The 17,075-nt window shown below is 41.3% G+C and overlaps 1 protein-coding gene across 3 annotated transcripts in view; it reads left to right on the plus strand.

Annotated features, from left to right (window-relative positions):
* The window catches only part of prdm10 (PR domain containing 10), an 86,552-nt gene that overhangs the window by 25,323 nt on the left and 44,154 nt on the right, over window positions 1-17,075 (plus strand). For all 3 annotated transcript variants that reach the window (XM_053623281.1, XM_053623282.1, XM_053623280.1), the window contains 3 exons: window positions 7,261-7,422; window positions 13,373-13,432; window positions 13,979-14,083. In XM_053623281.1, the coding sequence (XP_053479256.1) occupies window positions 7,261-7,422; window positions 13,373-13,432; window positions 13,979-14,083 (327 nt within the window). The remainder of the gene's footprint in view (window positions 1-7,260; window positions 7,423-13,372; window positions 13,433-13,978; window positions 14,084-17,075) is intronic.

A 17,075-nucleotide genomic window follows, 5' to 3' on the forward strand; every position in this document is an offset into this window, starting at 1 on the left:
CGCCCGCTCGGGTTTAGATCAGGGAGGCCATTCCTCCCAATCACGCCTTTCCAGGTATCTCCATCACTGCCCACGTGCGCGTTGAAGTCTCCCAGCAGAACTATGGAGTCCCCCACTGGTGCCCTATACAGGACTCTGTGCAGGGTCTCCAAGAAGGCCGAGTACTCTGAACTGGTGTTCGGTGCATATGCACAGACAATAGTCAGAGTTTTCCCCCCCACAACCCGTAGGCATAAGGAGGAGACCCTCTTGTCCGCCGGTGTAAACTCCAACGTTATGGCGCTCAACCAGGCGCTCGTGAGTATCTCCACACCAGCCCAGCGCCTCACACCCTGGTCAACTCCAGAGTAGAATAGAGTCCATCCCCTATCCAGGAGTACGGTTCCAGAACCGAGACTGTGCATTGAGGTAAGCCCCACCAGATCTAACTGGTAGCGCTCCACCTCCCGCACAAGTTCCAGTTCCTTCCCCCACAGAGAGGTGACGTTCCACGTCCCCAGAGCCAGCCTCTGCCGCCTGAATCTGGTCCGTCGAGGCCCCTGACCTTCACTGCCACCCATGTAGCAGCGCACCCGACCCCCACGGTTCACCCCACGAGTGGTGGGCCCATAGGATGGAGAGGGGGGTGCCACGTTGCTTTTTCGGGCTTTGCCCAGCTGGGCTCCGTGGCAAACCCAGCCAACAGGCGCTCGCAGTCAGGCCCTCCCTCTGGGCCTGGCTCCAGACGGGGGCCCCGGGCTTCCTCCGGGCAGGATAACTCCTCCTCCCTTTGTTTTCTTCATGAGGGTGTCTTTGAACCATTCTTAGTCTGGCCCCTCCCCTGAGACCAATTTGCCTTGAGAGACCCTGCCAGGAGCACAAGGCTCCAGACAACACAGCCCTCAGGTTTGTAGGGACACACAAACCTCTCCACCACGGTAAGGTGACGGTTCCCGGAGAGGGCTCTCCTTCCATGCTGTTTGAAATACTACCAATTTGGGTTGATGCCATTTGTGTTCTAATTTTTGAGTGGTCTGTTTTAAGCTGTGTGTGTGTGATCATTATACCAGGGTGCTAGCTTTTTCTCTCTAATTATTTTTGTTTTAACCTTATCTAGCATGTAGCAGAACATTGACTCTAAGCATTTGGTGGCCAGATAAAGTTCTTTGGGATCAGACGGTGATCCAGTCATAGTTGATAACTCTGGGAGATTATTCATAAAACTCTGTGCAGTAGCTGACGTGTATGTACGTTTGACGTGGTAGCTTGGCAAGGTGCAAATATTATGATTAAGACACATTTTAAACAAGATGAGATAAAGATCTGTGATAGCATCAGACTGCAGAAATGCGACAATATTTTAATATTTTAGTATAATATGGTTAGTATAAGCCAAGTGTGTGACCACTGTTATGAGTGGGTATTATTACATTCTGATTAACCCTTACTGAATCTAGAATGGACACAACCACTGGGTCTTCTGGGTTATGAAATGAATATTAGTGTCTCCAACAATTAATGCTTTGTCTAAAGAAAGAGCCATGTTCGAGATGAAATCTGCGAATTCACAAAGGAGGTTTGTAAATAATAATTAGCAGAATCAACTTGGTAGACTTAGTTTTTGTGGCTACATACGTTATGCTTCTATAAAGAACTTCAAAACTGTTGAATTTATGACTAGGTTTTTGTTGTGTAATGCCTAGATTATCATTATGAACGAGTGCAACACCTCTTCCTCTGCCAGTTAGATGAGGCTGATTTATATAACTGTATCCTGGAGGACTAGCTTCATTTAATGCCATGTGCTAATTTGGTTTAATCCTCATTTCAGTTAAACAGAGTATATTAAACGGTGGTTACGTATATAACCACGTTTCTATGAATTTTGGATGACCGCCAGAGGCAGTGCTTTTCAGCACCTGGATGTCCATCACGTGTACGTGCAGGTCGAGTGTTTGTATCAACAGAGTCACCTGTGAACTGGGTGACATGTGCCTTTTGCCACAGTACTAAAGGCATGTTCACATCGGAAGCAACCTCTTGGCAATCTTCTCGCGAATCTTCTGAGTGACTGCCAAGCTCTGGCCGTCATCCGAAATTCATAGAACCGCGGTTACATACATAACCATCATTATATTTCATTTATACTGACCGCCAGAGACGGTGCTTTCAGCACCTGGATGAGTAATACCAACAAGGTCACAAGGAAGATCTGCGTGCCCCATAACAATGGCTGTGAAGCCGGGGGGGAAAAAAGGCTGTAGCCACTGGGTTGTGCGAGATCACATTCACCCTATGGCAGACAAACAGTGAATCTGACTCCCGGAATTCAGCAGTTGTTTGGATATAACTCTTTAGTGCTCGCACTGGGCACAACAGGCTCGCACTCAACCCCTGCTCATCCTCCTGAGTTGGGGGCTCAAAAGCTGACAGAAAGAGGGGCTGGTTCATATAAGATGAAGAAAAGGTCTTTGGGAGAAATGAAGAGTTCAGCCATAAAGTTACCCTGTGTTCCCAGAACTTCAGTGTAGCCATTCTCGGCTTAATGATAAGGCATGTAACTCACTTTCTCATCTAGCCGATGTCATGGATAAGAGGAAAGCTGTTTGTCACGCCATCTACTCTATTATGCATGGCTGAGATGGCAGCTATGTATACCTTGATGGTCGAGGCTGCAAGGCCTCCATCAAGATGGGACTGGAGAAAGCTGAGGATTACCAGTATGGAACAGTGTGTTGGTTCCTGATTTTGTGCTTTGCACCACTCAGAAAAGAACTTCAATCTGTTAGCGTACAACGCATTGGTGGAAGGTACATGGGAGTTGTGTATGGTCTGTACAACTGCTGGATCACACAGCCTTAATAATGGCTCTGGCCCTTCAGAGGCCAGACCCAAAATTGCAGCTGGGATGGTTTGGGTGCCAGATTCAACCCTCCAGCTGTGAGAGGAGATCCCTCCTCACAGGGAGACACCAAGGCTCCCTGTACAGTAATCTGTGTAATATTGGGAACCACACCCTCCCTGGCCATTTGGGGGCTACTAGAAGCACCTTGTGATTGCCCCTGAGGACCCTGTCTAGGGGGGACAGTATCAACGGTAGTGGAAGGAAAGCATATAGCAGTCGATTTGGCCACGCATGGGCCAGTGCATCTTGGCCCAAGGAGCTTGTTGGTTCCCCCAGTGAAAATCAAAGGGGACAGTGTGTCATTGACCGTGAGCTGAAAAGTTCCACTTCTGCCCTGCCATATCTATGCCAGATCGCTTGCACTACTTTGGGGTGCAGCTTCCATTCGCCAGGGTGGGGGCTGTGCCGAGATAGGAAATCTGCAGCTGTGTTTTGAGTGCCTAGTAAGTGCATTGTGATTGCATTGTGATCTGGCTCAATAGGTGAGGATGTGCCCACAATAACAGCTGTTGGGCCAGCCTCAAGGATTGTTTGGACCTGGTGCTCCCCTGGTGGTTTATATGGTAGACCACAGATGTGTTGTCTGTTCTTATAAGGACATTCCTTCCTACCAGCACTGGAAGGAAATGTTTGATGGCGAGTCCTCTAGCTGGCTGCCCGTGCTGCTAAGCTCATGGAGCTGCAATTCATGCATGCCATCTCAGTCAATCCCTCTCTGAAGTGGTCAACCCCCAGGCAAGAGGGACATCTCTCATGGCCATCTTCTAGTTCCAGAGGGGCCAGGCAATCAATACATGTCATAAACATGGGTACCAGCAGTAATTACTATCCACATGGTTTTCCGTGTGACCACTTTGCCAGGTGGTAATTGAGCACGAAAAAGAGAAATATGTACACTTTGCCATATCTCTCCAAATAATGAAAGAAATCCACAAACTAAATCACACGAACGAAAGCAATCACCCGTTTCAATCAACCCCAATCAGGGTCGTTCTGTAGCCTGTCCTACCACCACCAAGTCAATTATGAAACTGAAACAGTGAAAATACTGGGGAATGATCCCTTTATGATCACTGCGCACTGTGATGCAATATTGTGCAGTTAAGAGCGAACACGCTCACACTATAGCCAATAATTAAATAAATTCATGAACTAAATCACGGGGATGAAAAACAATTCAGTGAACCCCTATCGGGGTGGGTTGCTTACCGACAGCACGCTTTCAAAAAATGAAACAACCAAAAATTGTGGGGACTAACTCCACAATATGTATAAACAGAAAACTACGGGAGGGGATTCCAACCCGACCTCAAGTATTTTAGCGTTGCATCAGCGTTAAGGCGAGAAACACCAAACTGATCATGAACTGTAAACTGCCTCTTGCCGAATTAGAGCGTGCCCACTCCTACATAGCGTTGATAGCAGAGTCACTTACCTCTTGCTGGATAGCGCATTGTCTGAAGTTAAATAATCAAAAAAAAAGGCTGACCACAGTCTTTGGAGAACGAAAGTTCATAGCTCCAACCCTACTTCAGGTTACAAGACTACCAGCGGTGTCTGCACTCCTGATTCCTGCTTACCAACGCAAGAAGATAACAAGTGGTCGCTTCCAGGGTGAACGTGCCTTTAGTACTGTGGCAAAAGGCACACGTCACCCAAGTCACAGTTTGTTGATACAAACACTCGACCTGCACGTACACGTGATGGACATGCAGGTGCTGAAAGCACAGTAGAAATGAAGTAGAACTCCTGATCAGTAATGGTTTCATTAACAATAAGTGCTTTAGACATAAGTAATCTAAAGTCCTAGCTTCAGATCAAAGGTGCTGACTGTGCATGCATTATGATCTAATTTTATGTTAATTAGGTTACTAAAACAAACTTTCTGATTATTTCTACATTTTTGTTTAGCTTGGGGGAAAGACACAATCTCGATATTTTGGTACCTGATTGACAGTGCAGCTAGCAGATGTCGGTTTAGCCTGCTTGCCTGCTCCCTGACCTTGGCTCTGGATTGTCACAGATTAACTAGGCCTGTTCTGAGACTATGTGCTTTTCTGCAAGAAATGAGAGCAGCACCTTCCCAAGTGGGATGGATACCGTCCCGCCCTAACAGGCCTTGCCCTTAAAACTACTCCAATTATATATAAAGCCCACTTTGTTTTGATGCACCACCTGACCTGGACATCCAGCAGTTCAGTGACCATAACCTGCTTTAAGCTACATTGCCATGCCATTATCAGCTATGCAGTGTGAGGGTAAATAAACATTTCAGACACTTTTGTTTTTATGCAATATACTTCTACTGATTGGCACCCTGTCCAGGGTGTACCTCGCCTTGTGCCTGATGCTCCCTGGGATAGGCTCCAGGTCTCCCCATGACCCTGAAAAGGATTAAGTGGTATAGAAGATGGATGGATGGATGGATGGATACTTGTACTGCATGCTGGCCACTTCAAATTCACACACACAATGTCGTTTGATTTTGTACTTATAAATATGTACAAAAAGTATGCAAACATAAACAAAGATGAATAGGATACAAAAAGTATACCTTCCCCTCTTAAAATTGCAGGTTTTTCTAATTTAAAAAAAGTAAACCAAGATAAATCATGTCACACCCTTTTCCATCTGATATAGCAGCCAATAAAATTCAAGCATAAACAAATATCAATGTTTTAGGAAAATATGGAAAAAAGAAAGTTTAAATAACCTGGTTGCATAAGCATGCATGCCATTTTTATAATGGGGTGTGTGCCTAAGCTCAGAAATAACCAGTCACATTTGTACTCATGTTCAAAAAGAAATTATCATACACTTGCCATCAATTAAGTGATACTGATCAACCCCAAATAAAGATCAGCTCTTTTTGTAGGATTTTCTCAGCTTCTTGGTTTCATCCAACTGCTGCAAAGAGCTTACAAAACATGTTGAAAGGTATTGATCATGGGATCCAAAAGAATTTCCAAAACAGATTACCATGGAACACCATGAAGGCCATCAGCAAGTGGAGAAAATGGAGCACCACAGTGACATTACCAAGAACAGGATGTCCCTCCATAATTGAGGAAAGGACTAAATTTAAATCTTCTCAGGGAGGCTGCCAAAAGACCTACAGCAACATTAGAGGTGCTGCAGGAATATATGGCAAGTACTGGTCACTCCCTGCATGTGACCACTATCTCTTGTGTTTTTCACATATCTAGGCTATAGGCTTGGGTGGCTGGACAGAAGCCCTTTCTCACAAAAAAACAAACAAACATCCAAGCCTACCTAAATCACCCCAAACCATGTAGCAAAATGTGTTATGGTCTAATGACAAGGTACAACTTTTTGGCCATAATTGTAAAAATAGTTTTGGCACAAAAATGAGTTTAAAAATGCTGCTATGCAGCTGCTTCTCTTCATCTGGGACTGAGGGTCTGTTCAAGATAGAGGGAAACATGGATAGCTCCAAATACTAGTCAGCTTTGGCACAAAACCTGCAGGCCTCTATTACACAGCTGAAGAGGAAGAAACCATTTCACCTTCAAGCACGACATTGATCCAAAGCACAAATCCAGCCAACAGAGGAATGGCAGAAGAAGAATCCAAAGGAGATTAAAGTGTTCCAATGGCCCAGTCAGAATCCAGATCTAAATCCTATCATAAACCTGTTAAATGACTGGAAGAGGGCTGTGCTCAGGAGATGCACAGATCCCCTCGCAATTTGATGGAGCTGGATAATTTTTTACAATGAACAGTGGAATAAAATTGTGTCAGATGAGTGCCTCCTAGGTTTGCTCTCCATTTGAAATAATATATTCTAGCCCATTTCAGTGATGCGTCCAGTATACGTCATCAGCAGAACTTTTCTCTCTATTGTTTTTGTTATTAGGAGGAAACGTGCCAGGAAGCCAGTGGAGAATTATGAATTTGAAAACAGTAAAAAAAGAAATGTATAAATCACTAAAGCAGATCCCTGTCTACCTGTGCATGGGTGTGTGCATTAATTTGCCCCAATAATATTTACAGCATTTAACAAACGCTCTTATCCAGAGCAATTTAATGATGATGATAATGATGATTGTTGTTTTTGTTGTTTGTTGTTATTTGTTTATTTTTCATTATTTTTGTTCAACCCTAATATTAATATTTTTGAGCTATAAAAATGTAGCCTTCCCATCTGTTCTCATACATTCAGCACTGTGCTATTTTTATTTTTTCTGGTCCACTAAAGTACTTGGGAAAGTACTTTAGTGCCCCCTGAACTTGTTTACTTGCTTTATCTATTTTTTAAATACATGTACAGTGAATGTGTATTTATGTATGTATGCTATTGGCTCTTCTTGAGTTTTTATAGATTTGTAACTGTAGGCTTTCACGGTCATCTGTAGGTGCATTTTGAGGGTGGAACCGTGGCTCAAATTGTGTATAGTGGAGAACAGCCAGACCGAGGACAGCAGCAGGTTGTATATGCCGCAGATGGAAGTTCCTATACTTCAGTGGAGACTGCTGAACACACGCTGGTGTACATACACCCTGCTGATGGAGCACAGGTGATATAGGCTAACTTTTTTTAGATTTGAATTTGGCCCCTCTCTCTCTCTCTCTCTCTCTCTCTCTCTCTCTCTCTCTCAGATTTCTATATGAAGACACTTCATGTCTGCAATATACAGTCCCCTAAGAAAAAATTTGAATGGCAAGCTTTCATTTACTGATACTTACATCTAGATGTGTAAAACAACTTAGAACCTGGCACCTTTGATTGCAGACCACCCTAATTTTAGGCCGATCAAAAGTTTTGGAAAAGATTGTCTTGCAGAAAATTTAAGTAAATAACATTTTATATATATATATATCTCCCTTGCTTGCAATAACTGCATCAAGCTGGCGACCCACTGTCATCACCAAACTCTAGCATTCTTCTTTTTTGATGCTTTTACAGGCTTGTAATGCAGCTTATGTCAGTTGTTGTTTGTTTTAGAGGGTTTCTCTCTTCAGTCTAATCTTTGAGTGGTGAAATGCATACCCCCTACTTCAACTAGGCATGAGGTTGGATTGGCTCTATCCAATCAGTCAGCTTGTCAAGACTTGACCTGGGATGCTCTATGTAGGATAACTGAACGTCAGATATTTCTCAGACTCCCAGTAGGCGTTGGCTAAGGGTCAGTCAAGTAAATTGAGCAATTTGTTACTCAGGTTGCTTGAGTACATCATCCCTGTATCCCTGATGCATAAACTGCTGGAGATCTGCAGCGCTGTGCATTCCTCTCTTTGGGCTCCAAGGTGGGTGGGGAACAGAGATGATGAAACTGAAAACCTACTACATGCCAGCATGATAGCTGGAGTACAGATAAAGACCTTCCCTCATCCAACTCTGAATTACAGTAAAGGAGTAATCTGCACTAGAGAGCTTGACGACGTGGATGAAGAAGAAATAACACATGAGCTCAAGACTCAAGGAGTAACGAATGTTAAAGAGAATAATCATCAAGAGAGAAGAGCGAACAATCAAAACTAGTATGTACATCCTCCCTTTTGATAAACGGCTATTTCCAGAAAAAATTCTAATTGAATACCCAAGTGTTCTGGTGGACCTATTTGTACCCAACCCTGTGCAGTGATTCAGCTGTATGGTCAAAAGGTATGGTCACTGATACAATGGCTGCAACAATAAACGTACCTGTTGCAAATGTGGGGAGGGGGGCTACGATAAAGATATGGAAGTATAATAGTGCCAAGGCAAAATGGCATGTTGAATTACATAAATTGAATAAAAACATATTGCAATAACAATACTTGAATTTTTCTGCCCAGCAATTTGGCACAAATTGAAAAAAAAAAAACACAGTAATATCAATGCTTGAATTAGTTTCCTCTGCAATTCATTGGGTTTGTATACTCTGATTGAAAACAAAATTCCATCATTCAAAATTCAATGCACACATATTCACCTTCCTAAAATACAGTTCCAAAATATTCAGTTGTTAAAATACCATCTTCATTATTCGTCATGTAGTATTTCAACACACTATTTTTCAGCCTCACAAATTCAGGCTGCAAGAATTCAGGTCTTAGAATTCGGGTCTTAAAATTCAAGTCTTCACATCCGGGTCTCACAGGAAGAGCAATGGATTGCCGATACTATTGTAACATGTTACTCTGGGCCGGCCCCTAGTGGTGGGATTGTGCTGACAAGCCACAAGAGAAGATGAACATAGCGGACTGGCATAAAGTTGGCTTGACGTTGGACGTTCGGTATGCGCAGATATGTGCAAATTAAGTGACCGTTTCTAAAGTTACATATTGGTATACATGTTTCTAACTTGTTATTCTAAGGGAATGACTTGGTCATAAAACCAACTGTAAAGTGTTCATCTAGGTGTCTGCTATAACGCACTATAGCCATATGTTTTAAGGAAACACAGTTACCATCAGATTGTACTCTCTCTTTGTAAAATTTTACAATTTTTAATACCTTCAGTCCCAGTGACGAGCGGGCTTCCGGTGGTACAGCCATTTTAATGAGAAATTATGTGATCCATAGTCATATAAATATTAAAAGCAGTATGACTGGCTCTGCAGAAAACCATCACAGCCGTTTCCATCTACATTCCTCCAAACTCAAACTTGATGCACATGGACCGAGATCACCTTGTTTCTCAGCTCCCACCCCTCTATATTCTCATGGGTGATTTTAATAGTCACAACTTCCTGTTGGGCAGCAATCATTGTAATAAAAAAGGTAAGACGATTGAAGACTTTATAGATTCTTTAACCATACTTTATGCCTTCTAAATAATAGATCAAATAACTACTTACACCTGGGACATGGAACATACTCTACGATTGACTTAACAATTTGTCAGCTTGGATTGTACTTGGACCGATCATGGAGAGTCTGGCATGACCTCTGTGGTAGTGACCACTTCCCAATCATTGTAACCATCAAAGGAAGAAAGGAAGAAACAAATGTACAAAGATGGCAAATTAAAAAAACAAATTGATTTCAATTTCAAAAACCCTCAAACCCTCTCTTATGAGAGGCTTGTACGGTTTCCAGAAGACAGCTATGATGCTATGCAGAATTTTGCTAAAACACTTACAGCTATAGCTAATGATGCAGTCCCAAGAACATCTTTGAATATGAAATGGAGGTGATTTCCATATTTGATGATAAATGTAAGTAAACCATAAAAGAGAGGATGAAAGCGGAAAGGCTTTTCTTCAGACACCCGTCAACTGAAAATCTTATCAAACTCGATAAGTGGAGTATGAGCAAGAAGAATCATAAATGAAGCTAAAAAAGAAAGCTGGAGAAAATTAGTTTCCAACCTGGCAAGTACTTCATCAAACCAAATATGGAACTTGATATGGATAATGAAGGGAAAAACAATTGCCATCAAATACAACACATGAAACAGCATGGTACACTCCTGTCATCAAAACAAGAAATTGGAAACATTCTAGCAAAAACTTTCAAAAGCAATTTATCTATTGAGAACTGTCTTCCTGCTGTTTGAATATTTCATGCTCAACAAGAAAAAGCAATGCAGAGCCCTACAACCAACCCCTCTCCATGGAAGAGTTACAGCGAGCTATTAAAAAATCCCACAGTACAGCTGTTGGACCAGATAAAGTCCACTATCAATTTATAAAGAACCTACCCCACCTCTTTCTGGAAATGCTTCTTAGAATTTTTAACTCCATCTGGATATCTGGAAAAATTCCACCCGCTTGGCATGAAGCAGAAATAATACCTATTCCAAAGCCAGGAAAAGACTATAGTGATCCCATAAATAATCTATACCCTTAAACAGCTGCTTATGCAAAACAATGGAGAGGATGGTCAATGATCGCCTGGTCTCTGTACTGGAATCTGAACATCACATAAGTAATGCTCACTGTGGTTTCAGGAAAGGGCAAAGCACTACAGATCATCTTATTTGTCTTGAAAGCTTTATTCATGATGCTTTTATTAGAAAGGAACATTTTGTAGCTGTCTTCTTCGATCTGGAGAAAGCCTATGACACGATGTGGAAACATGGCATTTTAAAGGATCTCTATCTAATGAATTTTATTGGTCACCTTCACTGAAAACAGACTTTTAAGAGTAAAGATAGCAAACACCTTGTCTAATCTACATAAACAAGAACTCTGAGTACCTTAAGGTAGTATTCTATCAGTAACTCTCTTTAGTATTAAAATAGACAGCATTGCGTAAGTCATTGGTTCTGATATACATTATAGTTTATTTGTAGATGACATCTGCATTTGCTACATAAGGTAAACAAACTGCTCTCCTGGTCAACTCAGAATGGTTTCAAGTTCTCACAAACAAAAACTGTGTGTATGCATTTCTGTCAGCTCCATTTATTGCACAATGAACCAGAGTTGTCTATGGACGGAGTCCCTTTCAAAATCATTAAAGAGAACAGGTTCCTTGGTATCAACTTTGATAGTAACTTGTCTTTTATCCCTCAAATTAATGAAAAAGAAATGTTTCAAAACTATGAACGTTTTAAAATTCAGTTTAACTCTTATGAACCTGTATAGAACCTTGATTCGCTCAAAGCTGAACTATGGAAGCATCATTTATGGATCAGCCAGGAGATCATATATACAACTTATACTGTTCATCAAGGTATTCAACTGGCCTTAAGAGCATACAGAACGTCACCAAGTCAAAGTTTATATGTGGAAGCCAATGAACCTTCATTGGAAATCAGATGCCTAAAGCTGGCCATACAATATGCAACCAAACTGAAAACAAATAAAGAAAGTCCAGCCTATACAGCAGTTTTCTCAACTTAACATAATACTATATGAAAGAAAACCAAGTCACATTTGTCCATTTGGCCTACGTATAAAAACCCATCTGGAGAACCTTAAAGTGGATTTAAACGTTCTGGAGCAGACACATTTTTGCAAAATCCCCCATGGTATCTCAAAAAGCCCAAAATCCATCTGGATTTCACAAGAAACTAAAAATCAAAAACTCATCCGAATGAGCATTACCAACAATTCCTGGATATAAGAGTAGTGTTCCCACAACATATCCCATTATACACAGATGGATCCAAATCTGGAAATGAAGTAGCAGCAGCCTTTGCAACTAGTCAACTGTTGCAAAGGGATGCATATGCATCACTGACCAAAGTTACATTTTTACTGCAGAGGCGAATGCTATATTACTAGCACTGAAGTTCATTGATATCATTCTACAGAAATCCTTTCTAATGATAATGGATTCCTAATCATGTCTGGAAGCATTGGAGTCTATAAAAACTGATCACATCACCCAACAATCTTGAAGATTTTAAACAAATTGTCATCTCTGGAATCAAAGAATTTTAGTACTATTTTCTGCTGGGTACCTGGCCACTCAGGAATCTCTGTTAATGAGCAAGCAGATAGAGCTGCCAAAGAAACATTATCCTCAAAACCAGTAAAATGCTCTATTCCGTTCACAGACCTAAAACCAACATTAAACGTATACACTAAAAACAAACGGCAGTCGGAATGGGATCAGTGTTTAAACAACAAATTATGGAAAATAAATCCTGTTGTTGGGACAAGACACGTATTCTCTTTTAATAATCGCTGTCATTCGCACTCGATGCCACATAGGACACGCAGGGCTCACACACTAATTTTTAATATCTGAAAAAAAATTCACCAAAGTTCCCTCACTATCCGTTAAACATGTCTTATGGGACTGTAACACTTCTACACACTTGAGGAACCTGTATTATTCTGTTGATACATTTGAAAAGGTTTTCAACCAAGTAAATCCAAACTTGGTTTTAATGTTTTTAGGAAAAATGAATCTTAAACACCTATTCTAGTTTTACTCTTGAATAACTAAACTGGCTCTTGCCATGAATATAGCCATAGAAGTTGGCATGGTGTTAAAAAAGAAGAAACAAATCAAATCCTTGGATGACATGTTTGATGTCTGGTTTTTAATGCACCAGTGGTTTCTTTCTTTTTCAGAATGTTCCATATCATTGTAGTGGCTATGCCCATTGCTTGATTTTTCCCTCTTTTCTCAGCTTTTCTCCCATAGATAGATTACTACTAAAGCTCAACCCAAGAGTAGACGTTCAGAGGTATTCATTGTTTAAACAGGCGATCCAGCAGTGCACACCTTGGCAAGCAGACACACCTGTCAGTCCATGTTCCAAAATTTTTGATCACTTGAAAAATGGGTGGGTTCAAAGAAAAGGTGTCATGTTCTAAGTGGTATAACACATCTAGATGTATATATCAGGAAATGAAAGCTGACATTCTGATATCACCTCATATTCATATTTTAATCTCAAACCCAAATGTTTTCAGTGTATAGCCAAAACAAAAGTATTACATCTGCTGTTCCAATACTTACAGAGGGGACTGTATCTGGAGTGGCTGTAGTGTGACACTGGTTCACAACATACTGATAAATGAACAGGCATATTATTTATATTTGAGGATTACTTAATGGATTTATTTGTCATTGTTTAGGCTGTGTTTACAGACCAGCCCCAAGTGGCATACATTCAGCAGGATGGTACAACTCAACAGGTATACAAGCCAAGTCTTTTTACTTTACTGAGATTTAGTCTGTTGTTTATAGCAGTGGTTCTGGGACCCCTAGAGGGCTGTGAAGTATAGCCAGGGGGTCTGTGGTGTTTTTTTTGTTTGTTTACTTGTTTGCTTTTTTGTCTGTTTTTGCAATGGTGGAAATCACAACCCATCATTGGCCAAGGTTGCTTGAATCCTACAGATCACTGCTTGTGACTATATTCATTATTGAGTTCTTATAGGTATTAGCTTAATTTACTTTTTGCTTGAAATTGATTTAATGAAATTCTCATAAACAGTTCAACATGCAAATAATGTCAACTTGGACTCTGTGTTCGGTGGAAATTCAGAAATAAAACTCTCTATTGCTAAATAGCTAAAACACTATTGTACACATTTCAAATAAAATGCGTAATATATAGATAGTTGGATTATGTTCTTAAAATATGTTGAGTGTGTTCATACTATTTATTTTACTGTTAAAGGGGTCCATGCAAAATAGATTTGAGAACTGGTTTATAGGTCACTGTCTTTTTTCTGCCACAGGTCACAGTGTTATTGCCAGGTGGTCAGAACATGAATGCTACAAATCTACATGTGCTCAGTAATGTAGCAGATGCCCCACAGGCTATACTAGAGCCTGTTTCACAGGTAAGGAAAAAGGGCAATATTTGCAAGGCATATTTAAGCAGACTTGCCAAAATTTTAATCATAGGAATGACAGTTTGGATGCTGTAGACTCAGAAGAATAGGATATTATGTATGAAAATATTGTTAGATATTGCTGTTGATTTATTTTAGCTTCTATCAAATGTAAATGAGTCAGGAAGCATATTGGTTCAATGCAACAATGTTTTTTTTTCCAAATCAAGAAACTACTATTTACAGTTAACAGACAATAGGCTTGTGTTATATATTATCAACATATTATCAACCCTACGTAATTCATTGCCACAATATCCAGTGACATTTATCGCTGATATTATATTACCAGACTTGCCATTATGCGTTTTGTGTAGTAGCTCTGTAAAAACATTGGATAAATGTTAGAGAGTAAAGGGTTAATGTTTAGGTACACTGCTTTATGGGTATAGTAGGTTTATACCCAATTTATTTAGAATTCCATGCATGTAGTGCTGGGTCATTCCATCTCAAGTGGTCCAAAAATTGCAAAGTTGGTTGCTTGACTGCGCCGTGGAAAATAGACAATACTCACAGACTCGTCCTCTGAAGGTGAAAAGGTTTATTACAGAAAGATGGCTAATACAGGATAGAATAAATCAGGATAGAATAATGAGAGTGCTCTGAAGCCCTTGTACTAAACCACTACTATATATATGAAACGCAGAGCATGACATAATTCTGTGTACCGATAAGAAGCGGTTTGAGGCAGTTCAAACAGGCTTTGTTTTAGGATCTTGGAAGATGTTTAGACGAACCTTGAACAGAAGAACATGTTTGTTTCTGTAAGCAGATAAACATTCTGTACTGATCTCAGTGACATGACCTTCTTACATTGCCTTCTTAGGCGTTATCCTCAGATGAACAAGAACAAACTTATTACAAAGTAAAAATTAGTAATTTCCCTCACATTTCCCCCATTTTATCACTAAAAAATATGATAACTAAAATTAACAGAGAAATTACAATGCTGTGAATACATCAGAACTTCAGAATCCTTTCACGGTTCAACTGAATTCAACATAAAACAGACATAATGAAGGCGCTAAGGCTGTTTTTGCAGATATAAAGTATCCTGTCGTCAAGCAAGCTTATTTTAGAGTGAAATGAGAATCGTCATGGTCAAATGCATATTTACAATTGACGTGAAATGGATGTCGATGGGTCGTCATCATCAGTGTCTCTGGCAGAATCTAGTTCCCAGTCAGGTTTAAGATACAGCTCGGGTTGGTCTTCGTAGGTATTGTAATCAGTCTTTGTCAACATCGGCGTTTGAACATTAGTGATTTCAACGAGCGTGAGAGACTGCTCCGAACGAGAGAAACAATACAAGGCAAAATGAGCAAGACAAGAAGAATCATTGCACCTATTGGTAGACAGACGGTTAATATCCACGAGCTCCATCCCCCGAGTACTGAATTCAGCCAATCGAACCCCGTCTCGCTAGTCTGTGGACGGTTGCGTATTGCAGACCACATGTGTTCAATGATAGAATAACCATTATGTATCTGCGTGACGAGGAGTCGTGTGATGATGTGTGGGTAGCACTGTTGGCAGTGATTCTTATGACAAAATGTGATGCAGAATGGTTTACAAAGGCGGCTAATATCTTGGCATACGGGCTTTTAACTACTAATTGTTGTCCAATCTGCAGCAATAGTCTACTAAAGAACTTCGTGGGCTTATGTGGGACCTATACAAATCATGTCGCCTTAGGCACTTAGTCCCGTCACCACGATCAGCTAAATACCAAATTTGGGTAAAAGTGTGCGTGTCATGTACTCTTTCTGCTGCAACGATGTGATTGGCGTGATTGATCATTAATTCTTCCACCCAATAAACTTCAATATCACGCTTTGGTTTATCTTTCCAGCTTAAGGGTCTACCCCCGGACCCCCAGTGTTGTCAAGAACGGTCCCAGTGATTTGTGAGTTTATTTCAATGACAGGCTTACTAACAGATACCACCTATACCAGGAGAAGGGTGCACGATTAGGAATAGGTTTATATGTGTGAGTGGATGTGTAGGTTGACGTCTAATGATTGTGTCTAGTCTTCAACAGAAGTCTGTGGTCAAGAGACTTGGGGCATAAGAGGTGCGGTACCAAAGTCACATCATCTAACCTCTGTCCTGGTCACGTGGCTATATAGTACGCACTAATGAAGTTCAGTCCTCCTAAGAGTACAGTTTCCATGTCGTCAACATTTTCTCCAAAAACATCATGTCTGTGATTTCGCAGGCTACTAGATACCACTTGGTGTCTTGTGTTGTGTAACCACAAGGAACTGGTGTGAGAATGTGTGTGAGTGCAGTGTGTCATGTGTGTGGGTGTGTATATGCAGATCGTCGCTCGTGAGCGTCGGTCCTCCTAGAGGCCTCTTGATAATCACTTTCTAGTCCTCCTGTCGAAGTCCCGTCTTCTCCAGTGCATTGCTCGGCTCTGGCACTCTCCTGCAGTGGCTCGCACGCATCCATGTGGCTCTCTGGTTGACTTTCACTGAATGAGTGACAAAGAGAACCTGGAATGGCCCAGACCACCGTGGCTTGTTCCACCTGGTCCTGTGGAAGTCCTTGATCACGATCCACTCTCTGGGCTTCAGATCACGCAGCGGAACCGTGGCTAGAGCTGGAAATGCCGCTTTTACCTGCTTGTGGATAGAGTGCAGAGCAGAGGACAGGGTTGCACAGTAATTTAACATTACATCATCACATGCTGCAGCGTCGGGAAGAGAAGCTGTCACAGGTCCAATTCCTGTGTGTGGAGGTCTCCCAAACAGTATCCCAAAGGGGCTAAGCCCATTCTAAGCCTGTTTCAGAACAGCATTTGCTCAATCTGTTTTTAGTGTCCCATGTTCTCCCTCTACCACCCCACCACTATCTGGATGATATGCACAGTGCTGCTTTAATTCAATACCCAAATATTCACCCACCTACTTAAGGGCATGGCTCACAAAAGGTGTGC

Source organism: Ictalurus furcatus, chromosome 4, assembly GCF_023375685.1.
Source record: "Ictalurus furcatus strain D&B chromosome 4, Billie_1.0, whole genome shotgun sequence".
Lineage (NCBI taxonomy): Eukaryota > Metazoa > Chordata > Actinopteri > Siluriformes > Ictaluridae > Ictalurus > Ictalurus furcatus.